The 20,380-nt window shown below is 43.1% G+C and overlaps 1 protein-coding gene across 1 annotated transcript in view; it reads left to right on the top strand.

Annotated features, from left to right (window-relative positions):
- Window positions 1-20,380, top strand: part of LOC124284682 (alkylglycerol monooxygenase-like) — a 78,233-nt gene that overhangs the window by 34,983 nt on the left and 22,870 nt on the right. Inside the window, exon 2 of the mRNA XM_046720783.1 lies at window positions 19,716-19,868. Coding sequence (XP_046576739.1) covers window positions 19,716-19,868 — 153 coding nt within the window. The remainder of the gene's footprint in view (window positions 1-19,715; window positions 19,869-20,380) is intronic.

The following is a 20,380-nucleotide window of genomic DNA, read 5'->3' as shown; positions in this document are numbered from 1 at the left end:
TGCATTTAAGATAATTGTGCTAGGAAGATAAGGTTTACCCTATCTGGTGTTGAGTGACAGATTAGGGTTTAACCCGCTGTCGACGGTAATGTAGGTTATGTACGAGGGCCTGCGTATACACGTCATCAACATGCTGGTCGTAGATGTTTAAGGCTGTGGTGAAACGCCCTTGCCTACAAATCCGTATCCAAGTTAAGCGTCTGCAGTTAGCTTATAAACTCTCTCACACACGATTAAGTGAGTATGGTTGTACTATTCCAGCAACATCACAGCGGGGGAGACCAGGAATAAGCTTCACACATTGTACCCATGTGGGGAATCGAACCCGGACCTTTATCGTGACGAGCGAACGCTTTATTCACTAGGCTACCTTACCGCCCCGTATCACACGTTCCGTATCCATCTTACAAAATCCAAATCTAGATATATCTCAAAAACCTTCTAGCTTAAAACTACGTTTGTACCTTACAAACCGTGTCTCTGCCTGGATAGTCCATATCAAGCTTACATAATATGCACCCGGCTTACATTCTCCGTATGTAGAATGCAAACTGTATCGAGCTGACAAATTGTAGCAGTGCGTGGAATCATCCAATAGTTGACATCCTTTCCTTGTCAGCTTGGGTTAGCCATGTCATGCGTACAAATGCCCGAAACAACATTCTGCATCCATCTGCATCTGGTCTACAAACTCCGTACCAAGCTTAGAAACTGTGTATCTAGCTGAGAAATTCTGCAGGTGTCTTAAAAACTCTGCATCTGGCATGCAAACTCTGTGAAAAACACATAAACACTGTATCTGGCTTATATATTCTGCTATCTCGGAAATCTGCAGCTGGAAGTACAATATCTGTGTCTCGTTTACAAACCTCTGCATCTGGAAGTACGTCTGTGTCTCGCTTACAAACCCCACATCTGGAGGTACAATATCTGGGTCTCGCTTACAAACCCCTTCATCTGGAAGTACAATATCTGTGTCTCGCTTACAACCCCTGTAACTTGAGGTACAATATCTGTGTCTCGCTTACAAACCTCTGCATCATGAGGTACAAAATGTGTGGCTCGCTTACAACCCCTGCATCTGGAAGTATGTCTGTGTCTCGCTTGCAAACCCCACATCTGGAGGTACAATATCTGTGTCTCGTTTACAAACCCCTGCATCTGGAAGTATGTCTGTGTCTCGCTTGCAAACCCCACATCTGGAGGTACAATATCTGTGTCTCGCTTACAAACCCCTGCATCTGGAAGTGCAAAATCTGTGCCTCGATTACAAACCCCTGTAACTGGCTTACAAACCACTGTATCTAGTGTACACTATCTGTGTCTCGCATACAAACCCCTGCATCTGGAAGTACAAAATATGTGCCTCGCATACAAACCTTGTATATGGAAGTACAATATCTGTGTCTCGCTTACAAACCTATGCATCTGGAAGTACAATACAATTGTCTCGCTTATTAAGTCCTACATCTGGAAGTACAATATCTGTGTCTCGCCTACAAACCCCTGTATCTGGAAGTACAATATCTGTGTCTCGCTTACAAACCTATGCATCTGGAAGTACAATACAATTGTCTCGCTTATTAACCCCTGCATCTGGAAGTACAATATCTGTGTCTCGCTTACAAACCCCTGTATCTGGAAGTACAATATCTGTGTCTCACTTACAAACCTCTGCATCTGGAAGTACAATATCTGTGTCTCGCTTACAAACCCCTGCATCTGGAAGTACAATGTCTGTGTCTCGCTTACAAACCCCTGTATCTGGAAGTACAATATCTGTGTCTCGCTTACAAACCTCTGCATCTGGAAGTACAATATCTGTGTCTCACTTACAAACCTCTGCATCTGGAAGTACAATATCTGTGTCTCGCTTACAACCCCTGCATCTGGAAGTACAATGTCTGTGTCTCGCTTACAAACCCCTGTATCTGGAAGTACAATATCTGTGTCTCGCTTACAAACCTCTGCATCTGGAAGTACAATATCTGTGTCTCGCTTACAAACCTCTGCATCTGGAAGTACAATGTCTGTGTCTCGCTTACAAACCCCTGTATCTGGAAGTACAATATCTGTGTCTCGCTTACAAACCTCTGCATCTGGAAGTACAATATCTGTGTCTCGCTTACAAACCTCTGCATCTGGAAGTACAATGTCTGTGTCTCGCTTACAAACCCCTGCATCTGGAAGTACAATGTCTGTGTCTCGCATAGAAACCCTGCATCTGGAAGTACAATATCTGTGTCTCGCTTACAAACCTCTGCATCTGGAAGTACAATATCTGTGTCTCGCTTACAAACCCCTGCATCTGGAAGTACAATGTCTGTGTCTCGCTTACAACCCCTGCATCTGGAAGTACAATATCTGTGTCTCGCTTACAAACCCCTTCATCTGGAAGTACAATGTCTGTGTCTCGCTTACAAACCCCTTCATCTGGATGTACAATGTCTGTGTCTCGCTTACAAACCCTGCATCTGGAAGTACAATATCTGTGTCTCACTTACAAACCTCTGTATCTGAAAGTACAATATCTGTGTCTCGCTTACAAACCTCTGCATCTGGAAGTACAATGTCTGTGTCTCGCTTACAAACCCCTGTATCTGGAAGTACAATATCTGTGTCTCGCTTACAAACCTCTGCATCTGGAAGTACAATATCCGTGTCTCGCTTACAAACCTCTGCATCTGGAAGTACAATGTCTGTGTCTCGCTTACAAACCCCTGTATCTGGAAGTACAATATCTGGGTCTCACTTACAAACCTCTGCATCTGGAAGTACAATATCCGTGTCTCGCTTACAAACCTCTGCATCTGGAAGTACAATGTCTGTGTCTCGCTTACAAACCCCTGTATCTGGAAGTACAATATCTGTGTCTTGCTTACAAACCTCTGCATCGGGAAGTACAATATCTGTGTCTCGCTTACAAACCTCTGCATCTGGAAGTACAATATCTGTGTCTCGCTTACAAACCCCTGTATCTGGAAGTACAATGTCTGTGTCTCGCTTACAAACCCCTGTATCTGGAAGTACATTATCTGTGCCTCGCTTACAAACCCCTGCATCTGGAAGTACAATGCAATTGTCTCGCTTATAAACCCCTGCATCTGAAAGTACAATATCTGTGTCTCGCATACAAACCTCTGCATCTGGAAGTACAAAATCTGTGTCTCGCTTACAAACCCCTATACCTGGCTTACAAACCCCTGTATCTGGAAGCACAATATCCGTGGCTCGCTTACAATCCCCTTCATCTGGAAGTACAAAATATGTGTCTCGCTTACAAACCCCTATACCTGGCTTATAAACCCCAGGGCCTGTATTCTGTACCAAGCTTACAACTTCTCTATCTACCTGGCACATTCTGCATCCATCTAAAAACCTCGCAATAAGGTCCAGGTATTCTCTGTCTGGCCTAAATATTCTTCATCTGTCTTCAAACACATACTTCATCTGGTATACAGACTCTGTACCTAGCTTATAAACTATCTGTCCATCCGACGTATTCTGCATCAATCTTAAAGACTCCGCATCTTTCACACAAACATAGTCTATCTATCTGTCTGTCTGTCCTGTCTACTATATCCATCAGATCGGACGACCCGCTAATGTACACGTCTGAACGGACTACCCGCTACTTTATCCGTGTTGTCAGCATACCCGCCACTGTAACCATATTGTCAGCCTACCCGCTATTATACCAGTATTGTCAGAGTATCCGCTATTGTACTCGTAATGTCAGCCTAAGCGTTACGGTACCTGTATTGTCAGCCTCCCCGCTATTGTACTCGTATTGACAGCCTACCCGCCACTATACCTGTATTGTCAGCCAACCCGCTATTGTACTCGTATTGTCAGCATTCCCGCCACTGTACCCATATTGTCAGCCTACCCGCTATTGTACCAGTATTGTCAGCCTACCTGCTATTGTACCTGTCTTGTCAGCCTACCCGCTATTGTACCTGTATTGCCAGAGTATCAGCTATTGTACTCGTAATGTCAGCCTAAGCGTTACAGTACCAGTATTTCAGCCTACCTGCTATTGCACTCGTAATGTCAGCCTACCCGTTACTGTACTCGTATTGTCAGCCTACCTGCCACTGTACTTGTATTGTCAGCCTACCCGCTATTGTACTCGTATTGGCAGTCTACCAACCACTGTACTTGTATTGTCAGCCTATCCGTTATTGTACTCGTATTGTCAGCCTACCCGCCACTATACCTGTATTGTCAGCCAACACGCTACTGTACTCGTATTGTCAGCCTACCCGTTACTGTACCAGTACTGTCAGCCTACCTGTTATTGTACTCGTACTGTCAGCCTACCCGTTACTGTACCAGTATTGTCAGCCTACCTGCTATTGTACTCTTATTGTCAGCTTACCTGCCACTGTACTCGTAATGTCAGCCTATCCGCTATTGTACTCTTATTGTCAGCCTACCTGCTATTGTACTCGTATTGTCAGCCTACCCGCCACTATACTTGTATTGTCAGCCTTTCCGCTATTGTACTCGTATTGTCAGCCTACCCGCCACTATACCTGTATTGTCAGCCAACACGCTATTGTACTCGTATTGTCAGCCTACCCGTTACTGTACCAGTACTGTCAGCCTACCTGTTATTGTACTCGTAATGTCAGCCTACCTGTTACTGTACCAGTATTGTCAGCCTACCTGCTATTGTACTCTTATTGTCAGCTTACCTGCCACTGTACTCGTAATGTCAGCCTACCCGTTACTATACCAGTATTGTCAGCCTACCTGCTATTGTACACGTAATGTCAGCCTACCCGTTACTATACCAGTATTGTCAGCCTATCTGCTATTGTACGCGTATTGTCAGCTTACCTGCCACTGTACTTGTATTGTCAGCCTACCCGCTATTGTACTCGTATTGCCAGCCTACCCGCCACTATACCTGTATTGTCAGCCTATCCGCTATTGTACTCTTATTGTCAGCCTACCTGCTATTGTACTCGTATTGTCAGCCTACCCGCCACTATACCTGTATTGTCAGCCTACCTGCCACTGTACTCGTATTGTCAGCCTACCTGCCACTGTACCTGTATTGTGAGCCTATCCGCTACTATACTTGTATTGTTATTCTTGGTAAGCGATGTTTTCGTTGAAACGGCCCTTCGACAGCAAGGCAACACAGCAACATCCCGTGAAAAAGCAAGATTACTACGAGAGTGCCTGAAGCAACGGAAGTGTGTTGGTGAACGGTGGTAATGAGTGATAGGAAGGAATTGCAGTGTGTTGGTACACTGAAGTAATGTGTGATAGGAAGGTATTGCAGTGTATTGGTACACTGTAGTAATGTGTGATATGAAGATATTGCAGTGTGTGGTTGAACTGTAGTAACATGTGATAGGTAGGTATTACAGTGTGTGGGTGAACTGTGGTAATGTGTTATAGGAAGGTATTGCAGTGTGTGGGTGAACTTTAGTAATGTGTGATAGGGGGGTATTGCAGTGTGTGGGTGAACTGTGCTAATGTGTGATAGGAAGGTCTTGCAGTGTGTGTGGGTGAACTGTAGTAATGTGTGAGAGGAGGGTATTGCAATGTGTGGGGTGAACTGTAGCAATGTGTGATACGAAGGTATTACAGTGTGTGGGTGAACTGTGGTAATGTGTGATAGGAAGGTATTGCAGTGTGTTGGTGAACTGTGGTAATGTGTGATAGGAAGGTACTGCAGTGTGAGGTTGAACTGTAATAATGTGTGATAGGAAGGTATTACAGTGTGTGGATGAACTGTAGTAATGCTTGGTAGGAAGGTATTACAGTGTGTGGGTGAACTGTAGTAATGTTTTTGAAAGCTGTTGCAGTGTGTGTGGGTGAATTGTAGTAATGTGTGTGAAGAAAGCTGTTGCAGTGTGTGGGTGAACTGTAGTAATGTGTGATAGGAAGATATTGCAGTGTGTGGGTGAACTGTAGGAATATGTGAAAGGAAGGTTTTACAGTGTGTGGGTGAACTGTAGAAATGTGTGATAGGAAGATATTGCAGTGTGTGGGTGAACTGTAGTAATGTGTGATAGGAAGATATTCCAGTGCGGGTGAACTTTAGTAATGTGTGATAGGAAGGTATGATCTGTATCGAGCTGACAAATCTGTAGCAGTGCGTGGAATCATCCAATAGTTGGATACATCCTTTCCTTGTCAGCTCGGGTTAGCCATGTCATGCGTACAAATGCCCGGAAACAACATTCTGCATCCATCTGCATCTGGTCTACAAACTCCGTACCAAGCTTAGAAACTGTGTATCTAGCTGAGAAATTCTGCAGGTGTCTTAAAAACTCTGCATCTGGCATGCAAACTCTGTGAAAACACATAAACACTGCATCTGGTTTTATATATTCTTAGTTATCTCGGAATCTGCGGTTGGAAGTGCAACATCTGTGTCTCTGCTTGGCAAACCTCAGAATCTGGAAGTACGTCTGTGTCTCGCTTACAAACCCACATCTGGAGGTACAATATCTGGGTCTCTGCTTACAAACCCTCTTTCCATCTAGTAAGTATTAATATCTAAAGTTCTGCTTATAAAGCCTGTAACTTGAGGTACAATATCTGTGTCTCAAGCTTACAAACCTCTGCATCATGAGGTACAAAATGTGTGGCTCGCTTACATGTCCCCCTGCATCTGGAAGTATGTCTGTGTCTCTGCTTGCAAACCCCACATCTGGAGGTACAATATCTGTGTGTCTCGTTTACAAACCCTGCATCTGGAAGTGCATGTCTGTGTCTCGCTTGCAAACCCCACATCTGGAGGTACAATATCTGTGTCTCTGCTGCTAAACCCCTGCATCTGGAAGTGCAAAATCTGTGCCTCTGATTGGCAAACCCCTGTAACTGAAAGCTTACAAACCACTGTATCTAGTGTACACTATCTGTGTCTCGCATACAAACCCTCTGCATCTGGAAGTACAAAATATGTGCCTCGCATACAAACCTTGTATCTGGAAGTACAATATCTGTGTCTCGCTTACAAACCTATGCATCTGGAAGTACAATACAATTGTCTCTGCTTATTAAGTCCTACATCTAGAAGTACAATATCTGTGTCTCTGCTTACAAACCCCCTGTATCTAGGAAGTACAATGTCTGTGTCTCGCTTTACAAACCTATGCATCTGGAAGTACAATACTGTGTCTCTGCTTATTAAACCTCTGCATCTGGAAGTACAATATCTGTGTCTCTGCTTACAAACTCCTGCATCTGGAAGTACAATGTCTGTGTTCTGCTTACAAACCTCTGCATCTGGAAGTACACATCTGTGTCTCTGCTTACAAATCCCTGCATCTGAAGTATACAATGTCTGTCTCTCAAGCTTACAAACCCTGTATCTGAAGTACAATATCTGTGTCTCGCTTACAAACCTCTGCATCTGGAAGTACAATATCTGTGTCTCTGCTTACAAACCCTAGCATCTGGAAGTACAATATCTGTGTCTCTGCTTACAAACCATCTGCATCTCGTAAGAAGTACAATGTCTGTGTCTCTGCTTACAAACCCTGTATCTGCATCAGTACAATATCTGTGTCTCAAGCTTACAAACCTCTGCATCTGGAAGTACAATATCAAATGTGGTGTGTCTCGCTTACAAACCTCTGCATCTGGAAGTACAATGTCTGTGTCTCGCTTACAAACCCCTGTATCTGGAAGTACAATATCTGTGCTTACAAACCTCTGCATCTGGAAGTACAAATCTGTGTCTCAGGCTTACGGGACCTCTGTATCTGATAATATCAATATCTGTGTCTCGCTTACAAACCCTGCATCTAGAAGTACAATGTCTGTGTCTCGCTTAGAAACCCCCTGCATCTGGAAGTGCCAACATCTGTGTCTCGCCTTACAAACCTCTGCATCTGGAAGTACAATATCTGTGTCTCTGCTTACAACCCCTGCATCTGGAAGTACAATGTCTGTGTCTCGCTTACAAACCCTGCATCTGAAGTACAACATCTGTGTCTCTGCTTACAAACCCCTTCATCTGGAAGTACAATGTCTGTGTCTCTCTACATAAACCCCTTCATCTGGAAGTACAATGTCTGTGTCTCGCTTACAAACCCTGCATCTGGAAGTACAATATCTGTGTCTCACCTTACAAACCTCTGTATCTGAAAGTACAATATCTGTGTCTCGCTTACAAACCCCTGCATCTGGAAGTACAATGTCTGTGTCTCTGCTTACAAACCCCTGCATCTGGAAGTACAATATCTGTGTCTCAGCTTACAAACCTCTGCATCTGGAAGTACAATATCCGTCTCTCAAGCTTACAAACCTCTGCATCTGGAAGTACAATGTCTGTGTCTCTGCTTACAAACCCCTGTATCTGGAAGTACAATATCTGGGTCTCACTTATAAACCTCTGCATCTGGAAGTACAATATCCGTGTCTCTGCTTACAAACCTCTGCATCTGGAAGTACAATGTCTGTGTCTCGCTTACAAACCCTGTATCTGGAAGTACAATATCTGTGTCTTGCTTACAAACCTCTGCATCGGGAAGTACAATATCTGTGTCTCTGCTTGCTTATGAACCTCTGCATCTGGAAGTACAATATCTGTGTCTCGCTTACAAACCCCTGTATCTGGAAGTACAATGTCTGTGTCTCGCTTTACAAACCCCTGTATCTGGAAGTACATTATCTGTGCCTCGCTTACAAAACCCCTGCATCTGGAAGTACAATGCAATTGTCTTCGCTTATAAACCCTGCATCTGAAAGAAAATATCTGTGTCTCGCATACAAACCTCTGCATCTGGAAGTACAAAAATCTGTGTCTCGTTTACAAACCCTATACCTGGCTTACAAACCCCTGTATCTGGAAGCACAATATCCGTGGCTCTCGCTTACAATCCCTTCATCTGGAAGTACAAAATATGTGTCTATAGCTTACATGACCCCTATACCTGACTTATAAACCCCAGGGCCTGTATTCTGTACCAAGCTTACAACTTCTCTATCTACCTGGCACATTCTGCATCCATCTAAAACCTCGCAATAAGGTCCAGGTATTCTCTGTCTGGCCTAAATATTCTTCATCTGTCTTCAAACACATACTTCATCTGGTATACAGACTCTGTACCTAGCTTATAAACTATCTGTCCATCCGACGTATTCTGCATCAATCTTAAAGACTCCTGCATCTTTCACACAAACATAGTCTATCTATCTGTCTGTCTGTCCTGTCTACTATATCCATCAGATCGGACGACCACTTCAATGTACACGTCTGAACGGACTACCCGCTACTTTATCCGTGTTGTCAGCATACCCGCCACTGTAACCATATATTGTCAGCCTACCCGCTATTATACCAGTATTGTCAGAGTATCCGCCATTGTACTCGTAATGTCAGCCTAAGCGTTACGGTACCTGTATTGTCAGCCTCCCCCGCTATTGTACTCGTATTGACAGCCTACCCGCCACTATACCTGTATTGTCAGCCAACCCGCTATTGTACTCGTATTGTCAGCATTCCCGCCACACTGTACCCATATTGTCAGCCTACCCGCTATTGTACCAGTATTGTCAGCCTACCTGCTATTGTAGAAATCTGTCTTGTCAGCCTACCCTACATTGAAAACCTGTATTGCCAGAGTATCAGCTATTGTACTCGTAATGTCAGCCTAAGCGTTACAGTACCAGTATTTCAGCCTCCACCTATATTGCACTCGTAATGTCAGCCTCACCTGGGTTACTGTACTCGTATTGTCAGCCTACTCTGCCACTGTAATTTTGTATTGTCAGCCTACCCGCTATTGTACTTCTGTATTGGCAGTCTACCAACCACTGTAATTTGTATTGTCAGCCTATCCGTTATTGTACTCGTATATTGTCAGCCCACCCGCCACTATACCTGTATTGTCAGCCAACACTGCTACTGTACTTGTATTGTCAGCCTTACCCGTTACTGTACCAGTACTGTCAGCCTACCTGTTATTGTACTCGTACTGTCAGCCTACCCGTTACTGTACCAGTATTGTCAGCCTACCTGCTATTGTACTCTTATTGTCAGCTTACCTGCCACTGTACTCGTAATGTCAGCCTATCCGCTATTGTGCTCTTATTGTCAGCCTACCTGCTATTGTACTCGTATTGTCAACCTACCCGCCACTATACTTAAGCGTATTGTCAGCCTTTCCGCTATTGTACTCGTATTGTCAGCCTACCCGCCACTATACCTGTATTGTCAGCCAACACGCTATTGTAACTCGTATTGTCAGCCTACCCGTTACTGTACCAGTACTGTCAGCCTACCTGTTATTGTACTCGTAATGTCAGCCTACCTGTTACTGTACCAGTATTGTCAGCCTACCTGCTATTGTACTCTTATTGTCAGCTTACCTGCCACTGTACTCGTAATGTCAGCCTACCCGTTACTATACCAGTATTGTCAGCCTATCTGCTATTGTACACGTAATGTCAGCCTACCCGTTACTATACCAGTATTGTCAGCCTATCCTGCTATTGTATTGCGCGTATTGTCAGCTTGCTCTGCCACTGTACTTGTATTTGTCAGCCTACCCGCTATTGTACTCGTATTGCCAGCCTACCCGCCACTATACCTGTATTGTCAGCCTATCCGCCTATTGTACTCTTATTGTCAGCCTACCTGCTATTGTACTCGTATTGTCAGCCTACCCGCCACTATACCTGTATTGTCAGCCTACCTGCCACTGTACTCGTATTGTCAGCCTACCTGCCACTGTACCTGTATTGTGAGCCTATCCGCTACTATACTTGTATTGTTATTCTTGGTAAGCGATGTTTTCGTTGAAACGGCCCTTCGACAGCAAGGCAACACAGCAACATCCCGTGAAAAAGCAAGATTACTACGAGAGTGCCTGAAGCAACGGAAGTGTGTTGGTGAACGGTGGTAATGAGTGATAGGAAGGAATTGCAGTGTGTTGGTACACTGAAGTAATGTGTGATAGGAAGGTATTGCAGTGTATTGGTACACTGTAGTAATGTGTGATATGAAGATATTGCAGTGTGTGGTTGAACTGTAGTAACATGTGATAGGTAGGTATTACAGTGTGTGGGTGAACTGTGGTAATGTGTTATAGGAAGGTATTGCAGTGTGTGGGTGAACTTTAGTAATGTGTGATAGGGGGGTATTGCAGTGTGTGGGTGAACTGTGCTAATGTGTGATAGGAAGGTCTTGCAGTGTGTGGGTGAACTGTAGTAATGTGTGAGAGGAGGGTATTGCAATGTGTGGGGTGAACTGTAGCAATGTGTGATACGAAGGTATTACAGTGTGTGGGTGAACTGTGGTAATGTGTGATAGGAAGGTATTGCAGTGTGTTGGTGAACTGTGGTAATGTGTGATAGGAAGGTACTGCAGTGTGAGGTTGAACTGTAATAATGTGTGATAGGAAGGTATTACAGTGTGTGGATGAACTGTAGTAATGCTTGGTAGGAAGGTATTACAGTGTGTGGGTGAACTGTAGTAATGTTTGAAAGAAAGCTGTTGCAGTGTGTGGGTGAATTGTAGTAATGTGTGAAAGAAAGCTGTTGCAGTGTGTGGGTGAACTGTAGTAATGTGTGATAGGAAGATATTGCAGTGTGTGGGTGAACTGTAGGAATATGTGAAAGGAAGGTTTTACAGTGTGTGGGTGAACTGTAGAAATGTGTGATAGGAAGATATTGCAGTGTGTGGGTGAACTGTAGTAATGTGTGATAGGAAGATATTCCAGTGCGGGTGAACTTTAGTAATGTGTGATAGGAAGGTATGATAGTTCACCCACGCACTGCAATGCCTACCTATAACACATTACAACAGTTCACCCACACACTGTAAAACCTTCCTTTCACACATTGCTACAGTTCACCCACACACTGCAATACCTACCTATCACACATTACTACAGTTCACCCAAACAATATCATACCTTGCTATCACACATTACTAAAGTTCACCAACACTGGAATATCTTCCTATCACACATTACCACAGTTCACCCACACACTGTAAAACCTTCCTTTCACACATTACTAAAGTTCACCAACACACTGTAAAACCTTCCTTTCACACATTAATACAGTTCACCCACACACCGCAATACCTACCTATCACACATTACCACAGTCCACCCACACACTGCAACAGCTTCCTTTCAAACATTACTACAATTCACCCACACACTGCAACACCTTCCTATCACACATTACTACAGTTCATCCACACACTGTAATACCTTCCTTTCACACATTACTACTTCACCCACACACTGTAATACCTTCCTATCACACATTACTACAGTTCACCCACATACTGTAATACCTTCCTATCACACATTACTACAGTTCACCCACACACTGTAATACCTTCCTATCACACATTACTACAGTTCACCACACACTGTAATATCTTCCTATCACACATTACTACAGTTCACCGAAACACTGCAATACCTTCCTATCACACATTACTACAGTTCACCTACACACTGCAACACCTTCCTATTACACATTACCACAGTTCACCCACACATTGCAATATCTTCCTATCACACATTACTACAGTCCACCAACATACTGCAATCGCTTCCTATCACAGAGTAAAACAGTTCACCAACACACTGCAATACCTTCCTACCACACATTACTACAGTGTACCAACACACTGCAATACCTTCCTATCACACATTACTACAGATCACCAACACACCGTAAAACCTTTCTCTCACATGATGCTACAGTTCACTCACACACTGCAATATCTTCCTATCACACATTACTACAGTTCACCAATAAACTGTGTGGGTGTGGGTGAACTGCGGTAATGTGTGATAGGTAGGTATTGCAGTGTGTGGGTGAACTGTAGTAATGTGTGATAGAAAGATATTCCAGTGTGTGGGTGAACTGTAGTAATGTGTTATAGGAAGATATTCCAGGGTTGGTAAACTGTAATAATGTGTGATAGGAAGGTATGATAGTGTTCGGGTGAACTGTGGTAAGATGTAATAGGAAGGTGTTTTGTTCGGGTAAGCGTGTGGTGAAGATGTAGGCAATGTGTGATAGGTAGGTATTGCAGTGTGTGGGTGAACTGTAGTAATTTGTGAAAGTAAGGTTTTACAGTGTGTGGGTGAACTGTAGTAATGTGTGATAGGAAGGTATTATAGTGTGTTGTTGAACTGTTTTAATGTGTAATGGGAAGGTGTTGCAGTGTGTGGCTGAATTGCAGTAATGTGTGATAGGAAGATGTTCGAGTGTGTGGTGAACTGTGGTAATGTGTAATAGGAAGGTGTTGCAGTGTGTGGGTGAACTGTAGTAATGTGTGATAGGAAGACATTGGAGGGTGTGGGTGAACTGTGGTAATATGTGATAGGAAGATGTTGCAGTGTGTGGGTGAACTGTAGTAATGTGTGATAGGAAGGTATTACATTGTGTGTGTGAACTGTAGTAATTTGTTATAGGTAGGCATTGCAGTGTGTTGGTGAACTGTTTTAATGTGTAATAGGAAGGTATTGCAGTGTGTGGGTGAACTGTAGTAATGTGTGATAGGAAGATATTACAGTGTGTTGGTGAACTGTGGTAATGTGTGATATAAGAGTATTGCAGTGTTTGGGTGAAGTGTGGTAATGTGTGATATGAAGATATTACAGTGTGTGGGTGAACTTTAGTAATGTGTGGTAGGAAGATATTACAGTGTGTGGGTAAACTGTTTTAATGTGTGATAGGAAGGTATTATAGTGAGTGGATGAACTGTATTAATGTGTAATGGGAAGGTATTGCAGTGTGTGGGTGAACTGCAGTAATGTGTGATAGGAAGACATTGGAGTGTGTGGTTGAACTGTGGTAATGTGTTATAGGTAGGCATTGCAGTGTGTGGGGGAACTGTGGTAATGTGTGATATGAAGATATTGCAGTGTGTTGATGAACTGTAGTAATGTGTGATAGGAAGATATTACAGTGTGTTGGTGAACTGTGGTAATGTGTGATATTAGAGTATTGCAGTGTTTGGGTGAAGTGTGGTAATGTGTGATATGAAGATATTACAGTGTGTGGGTGAACTTTAGTAATGTGAGATAGGCAGATATTACGGTGTGTTGGTGAACTTTAGTAATGTGTGATGGGAAGGTATTGCAGTGTGTGGGTGAACCGTGGTAATGTGTGATGGGAAGGTATTGTAGTGTGAGTGAACTGTGGTAATGTGTGATGGGAAGATATTGCAGTGTGTTGATGAACTGTAGAAATGTGTGATGGGTAGGTATGGCAGTGTGTGGGTGAACTGTGGTAATGTGTGATGGGAAGGTATTGCAGTGTGTGGGTGAACTGTAGTAATGTGTTATAGGAAGATATTCCAGGGTTGGTTAACTGTAATAATGTGTGATCGGAAGGTATGATAGTGTTCGGGTGAACTGTGGTAAGATGTAATAGGAAGCTGTTGCAGTGTGTGGGTGAACTGTGGTAATGTGTGATAGGAAGATATTACAGTGTGTTGGTGAACTGTGGTAATGTGTGATAGGAAGGTATTACAGTGTGTTGGTGAACTGTGGTAATGTGTGATATTAGAGTATTGCAGTGTTTGGGTGAAGTGTGGTAATGTGTGATAGGAAGATATTACAGTGTGTTGGTGAACTGTGGTAATGTGTGATAGGAAGGTATTGCAGTGTGTGGGTGAACTGTAGTAATGTGTGATAGGAAGATATTACAGTGTGTTGGTGAACTGTAGTAATGTGTGATAGGAAGGTATTACAGTGTGTTGGTGAACTGTGGTAATGTGTAAATAGCCGGACGGACCAGAACGAACCAGGCCGAAAGCCAGGAACACAACATGACAGTGGTGGTGGAATGGATCGATCGAAAGTGGGCGAGCGCTTCAGACCCATGATCAAACACAGCATGGATCGAACGACAGTGGACAGACCCACAGACACACAACCACAGACAACGACACACAGCATGGACAAGGAACACACACACACACACAAAATAACACGCATGGACACGGACACACACAAACGGAGGAACACATGGACATGGACACACGGACCGGCCATGGAATGGACACAGGAAGGACAGTGGAAGGACAGCCCACACAGGACCCGACACAGAACGGACACAGCACACGAGACCGACACAGCACACAGACCCGACACAATGAACGCACAGGAGACACGGAACGTGGACATGGAACGCATGGACACACACAGTGAACGGACCAACAGTGGACAAAGGACAGAAGGACACAAAGGAAGGAATGGAGAATGGAGGAAAGGAATGGAATGGAGGGAAGGAAGAATGGAAAGGAAGGAAGAAGGAAGGAATGGAAAGGAAGGAAGGAAGGAAGGAAGGAATGGAAGGAATGGAAGGAATGAATGGATGGAATGGAATGGATGGAAGGAAGGAATGAAGGGAAGGAATGGAATGGAATGGAATGGAATGGAATGGAATGGAATGGAATGGATGGAATGGAAGGAATGGAAGGATGGAATGGAAGGATGGAAGGAAGGAATGGAATGGAATGGAATGGAATGGAATGGATGGAATGAATGGAATGGAAGGAATGGAATGGAATGGAATGGAATGGAATGAATGGAAGAATGGGATGGGTGAACTGTAGTAATGTGTGTGTGATGAACTGTAAGTGTGTGTGGATAGGAATTGCAGTGTGTGGATGAACTGTAGTAATGTGTGATAGGTAGGAATTGCAGTGTGTGGGTGAACTGTAGTAATGTGTGATAGGTAGGAATTACAGTGTGTGGATGGACTGTGGTAATGTGTGATGGGAAGTTATTGCAGTGTGTGGGTGAACTGTAGTAATGTGTGATAGGAAGATTTTGCAATGTGTGGGTGAACTGTGTTAACACGTGTAATAGGAAGGTGTTGCAGTGTGTAGGCGAAGTTTTTTTATGTGTGATAGGAAGGTATTACAGTGTGTGGGTGAACTGTTTTAATGTGTGATAGGACGGTATTATAGTGTTTGGTTGAACTGTTTTAATGTGTAATGGGAAGATGTTGCAGTGTGTGATGGAACTGTAGTAATGTGTGATAGGAAGATATTACAGTGTGTGGGTGAACTGTGGTAATGTGTGATATTAAAGTATTGCAGTGTTTGGGTGAAGTGTGGTAATGTGTGATATGAAGATATTGCAGTGTGTGGATGAACTGTAGTAATGTGTGATAGGAAGATATTACAGTGTGTTGGTGAGCTGTGGTAATGTGTGATATTTGAGTATTGCAGTGTTTGGGTGAAGTGTGGTAATGTGTGATATGAAGATATTGCAGTGTGTGGATGAACTGTAATAATGTGTGATAGGAAGATATTGCAGTGTGTGGGTGAACTGTAGTAATGTGTGATAGGAAAGTATTGCAGTGTGTGGGTGAACTGTAGTAATGTGTGATAGGTAGGAATTGCAGTGTGTGGATGAACTGTAGTAATGTGTGATAGGTAGGAATTGCAGTGTGTGGATGAACTGTAGTAATGTGTGATAGGTAGGAATTACAGTGTGTGGATGGACTGTGGTAATGTGTGATGGGGAAGTTATTGCAGTGTGTGGGTGAACTGTGGTAATGTGTGGTAGGAAGATTTTGCAATGTGTGGGTGAACTGTGTTAACGTGTAATAGGAAGGTGTTGCAGTGTGTAGGCGAAGTTTTTTTATGTGTGATAGGAAGGTATTACAGTGTGTGGGTGAACTGTTTTAATGTGTGATAGGACGGTATTATAGTGTTTGGTTGAACTGTTTTAATGTGTAATGGGAAGATGTTGCAGTGTGTGATGGAACTGTAGTAATGTGTGATAGGAAGATATTACAGTGTGTTGGTGAACTGTGGTAATGTGTGATATTAGAGTATTGCAGTGTTTGGGTGAAGTGTGGTAATGTGTGATATGAAGATATTGCAGTGTGTGGGTGAACTGTAGTAATGTGAGATAGGAAGATATTACAGTGTGTGTGGTGAACTTTAGTAATGTGTGATGGGAAGGTATTACAGTGTGTGGGTGAACTTTAGTAATGTGTGATGGGAAGATATTCCAGTGTGGGTGAACTTTAGTAATGTGTGATGGGAAGGTATTGCAGTGTGTGGGTGAACTGTAGTAATGTGTGATAGGAAGGTATTGCAGTGTGTGGGTGAACTTTAGTAATGTGTGATGGGAAGGTATTGCAGTGTGTGGGTGAACTGTAGTAATGTGCGATAGGAAGGTATTGCAGTGTGTGGGTGAACTGTAATAATGTGTGATAGGTAGGTATTGCAGTGTGTGGGTGAACTGTAGTAATGTGTGATACGGAAAGTATTGCAGTGTGTGAGTGAACTGTAGTAATGTGTGATAGGTAGGAATTGCAGTGTGTGGATGAACTGTAGTAATGTGTGATAGGTAGGAATTGCAGTGTGTGGATGAACTGTAGTAATGTGTGATAGGAAGATATTACAGTGTGTTGGTGAACTGTGGTAATGTGTGATATTAGAGTATTGCAGTGTTTGAGTGAAGTGTGGTAATGTGTGATATGAAGATATTGCAGTGTGTGGGTGAACTGTAGTAATGTGTGATAGGAAGATATTACAGTGTGTGGGTGAACTTTAGTAATGTGTGATGGGAAGGTATTACAGTGTGTGGGTGAACTTTAGTAATGTGTGATGGGAAGATATTACAGTGTGGGTGAACTTTAGTAATGTGTGATGGGAAGGTATTGTAGTGTGAGTGAACTGTAGTAATGTGTGATAGGAAGATATTACAGTGTGTGGGTGAACTTTAGTAATGTGTGATGGGAAGGTATTGCAGTGTGTGGGTGAACTGTGGTAATGTGTGATGGGAAGGTATTGCAGTGTGGGTGAACTGTGGTAATGTGCGATAGGAATGTATTGCAATGTATTGGTGAACTGTAGCAATGAGTGATAGGAAGGTATTACAGTGTGTGGGTGAACTGTAATAATGTGTGAGAGGAAGGTATTGCAGTGTGTGGATGAACTGTAGTAATGTGTGATATAAATGTATTGCACTGTGTGGGTGAGCTGTAGTAACGTGTGAGATGAAGGTATTGCAGTGTGTGGATGAACTGTGGTAACGTGTGAGAGGAAGGTATTGCAGTGTGTGGGTGAGCTGTAGTAACGTGTGAGATGAAGGTATTGCACTGTGTGGGTGAGCTGTAGTAACGTGTGAGATGAAGGTATTGCAGTGTGTGGATGAACTGTGGTAACGTGTGAGAGGAAGGTATTGCACTGTGTGGGTGAGCTGTAGTAACGTGTGAGAGGAAGGTATTGCAGTGTGTGGGTGAACTGTGGTAATGTGTTGTAGGCAGTTTAGTATGTGGGATAACTGTACTAATGTTTGATGGTTATTCCATGGTGACGAAGTTTGATGTGGGTATCACAGTTGTGGTTTGCACCTCAAGTTTACAGTATTTCGGCAGCTGGTGATCACACAGAAACGGAAAAGGGTTGTGAAGAGACTTTTTGATAGTTAATGCTGATGTCGCTTTATTGATTTACCGAAAAATACGTTTATGAGACTGGCGGTAGCTTGTTTAATATAAATATTGGCGCGAACAGTGAAGAAATAGGTCTTTGAAATGCAAGAATACATGGCCAGTAGTGAACATTTTAATGAGCCTTCCCTCGCGTATTAATAAAAATATAATCCCTGCACTGTACCTTCAGCCTCACAAGGACGGCCCCTGTGTTGATAATATTCACCATTGCAGATGCAGCATACCTATATATGTGTTTTAACGAAAACAATATGTTGCGTTTTTCAAGTCCTGAAGAAAAGAGAGTTCACTTCCCGATAAACAGTATCTTATATCCTCTTTGAGAGATAAGACAATCTATAAGTTCAAAATAAGTAAATACTATTCACACTTTGCTAAGGATTAAATCTTGGATTCAACAGAAAACTATGATGTGGGGTCAAACTTGATTCAGATATCTAAACTTATTGTAAGCATGGATCCTCGGTTTCAGTTTGTCATTTCATCTTGTGGAACCTATACCTGCTATTGACAGTGACTCGTTCCATGATTTGCAAAATGGCTGCCTGGTGCCATGAAAACTATTTTCATGGTTACTGATGTATCAGGTGCATAAGGTTAGATTAAAGTGGCTGTTTGCCTAGAGGGGTTACCATATTATAATTAATCCAGTTTTAAAAGGATACAATTTCTTTGAATCTACGTTTGAGTAAAGTTGTGAATTTTTGTGATCCTTAGCAAAGTGTGAGTAGTATATGTAAGAGAGAAATCAAGCAAACATCATGTATTCGTCGCTCAACAACCATGGCCCAGGTCGTGGGGATTTTACGAGCACATCGATCAGTTTTAACATCGTTTCACGCACATGTTACATCGCGCATGAAGTTGTGAGTGTGTGTATGTGTGGGTGTGATCAAGTTGGGAGTGAATGCGTGCGTGTTGAAATTGTGTGCGTGTGTGTGTGTGTGTCTGTGTGTGCGTGCGTGCGTGCGTGCGTGCGTGCATGCGTGCGCGCTGTTGCCATCAGACACTGTCAGAGAGGTCACAGTAATATGCTACATGCGGTATGGGAGACATATGATGGCGACTTACAGCGTGTTAATGCATCACACTCCCAACGTTATCGTGGGTGATAATTATGTGCAATTACAAACAACAACAAACACTGGTGACTGCATGCCACAGTATCGGTGCTATTCTGGAATACATTGTCAGCTCACTTCACCTCACATCTGCTGTTTTGTGCATCACAAAGTTTCACAATGGTTCAGCTGTCACATGACATGAGACCAGTTGGTTTACAGGTGGTTGGTTATTGTGTTTTGCCAGGCTATTCCCTACTTCCTGCTTCTAATGGGACTGGAGGGGGTGGTGCTGGCAGCCCAAGGGAAGGAACTCCCCCGAGCTAACGATGCATTCAGCTCTATAAGTGCAGGATTGCTGTCGTTACTTCATGGGTGAGTTTTATTACCATGGTTACATTCAGAAATGTTTCTGTTTGTCATTGTTAGAACTGATTCTTGACAACCATGAGTTATTTGAAGAATTTACTCTGTTATGTAACTGTAAAGTTGGTTAGTTTGCTACATCAGTAGTCACAACTATAAACATAGTTTAACATTCTTAGCATTATAAATACATCAACTAAAGAATAGATAGTAACTGCTAGGATTTGTACCTGTGCATAATGGGTATCAATGTACTTGTGACGGCCTCACACAGAAAGCACTCATGTCCTTACAACACACACAGAGTAAAGATCTGGGCTAGTAAGAGCTGGTCATAAGAGACGACTAACGAAATCGGGTGCAAGACTTGCTGACTCGTCATTGTATCCTAATTGCATAGATCAATGCTCATGCTGTTGATCACTGGATTGTCTGGTCCAGATTCCATTATTTCCAGACACCACACAGCTGGAATATTGCTGAGCATGACACTCAACAACAAACAAACAAACGACATAAGC

This window comes from Haliotis rubra, unplaced genomic scaffold, assembly GCF_003918875.1.
Source record: "Haliotis rubra isolate DU_JTF1 unplaced genomic scaffold, ASM391887v1 Scf342, whole genome shotgun sequence".
Lineage (NCBI taxonomy): Eukaryota > Metazoa > Mollusca > Gastropoda > Lepetellida > Haliotidae > Haliotis > Haliotis rubra.
The sequence above is the reverse complement of the archived record's forward strand: the minus strand, read 5'-3'. Positions and strand labels throughout refer to the sequence as shown.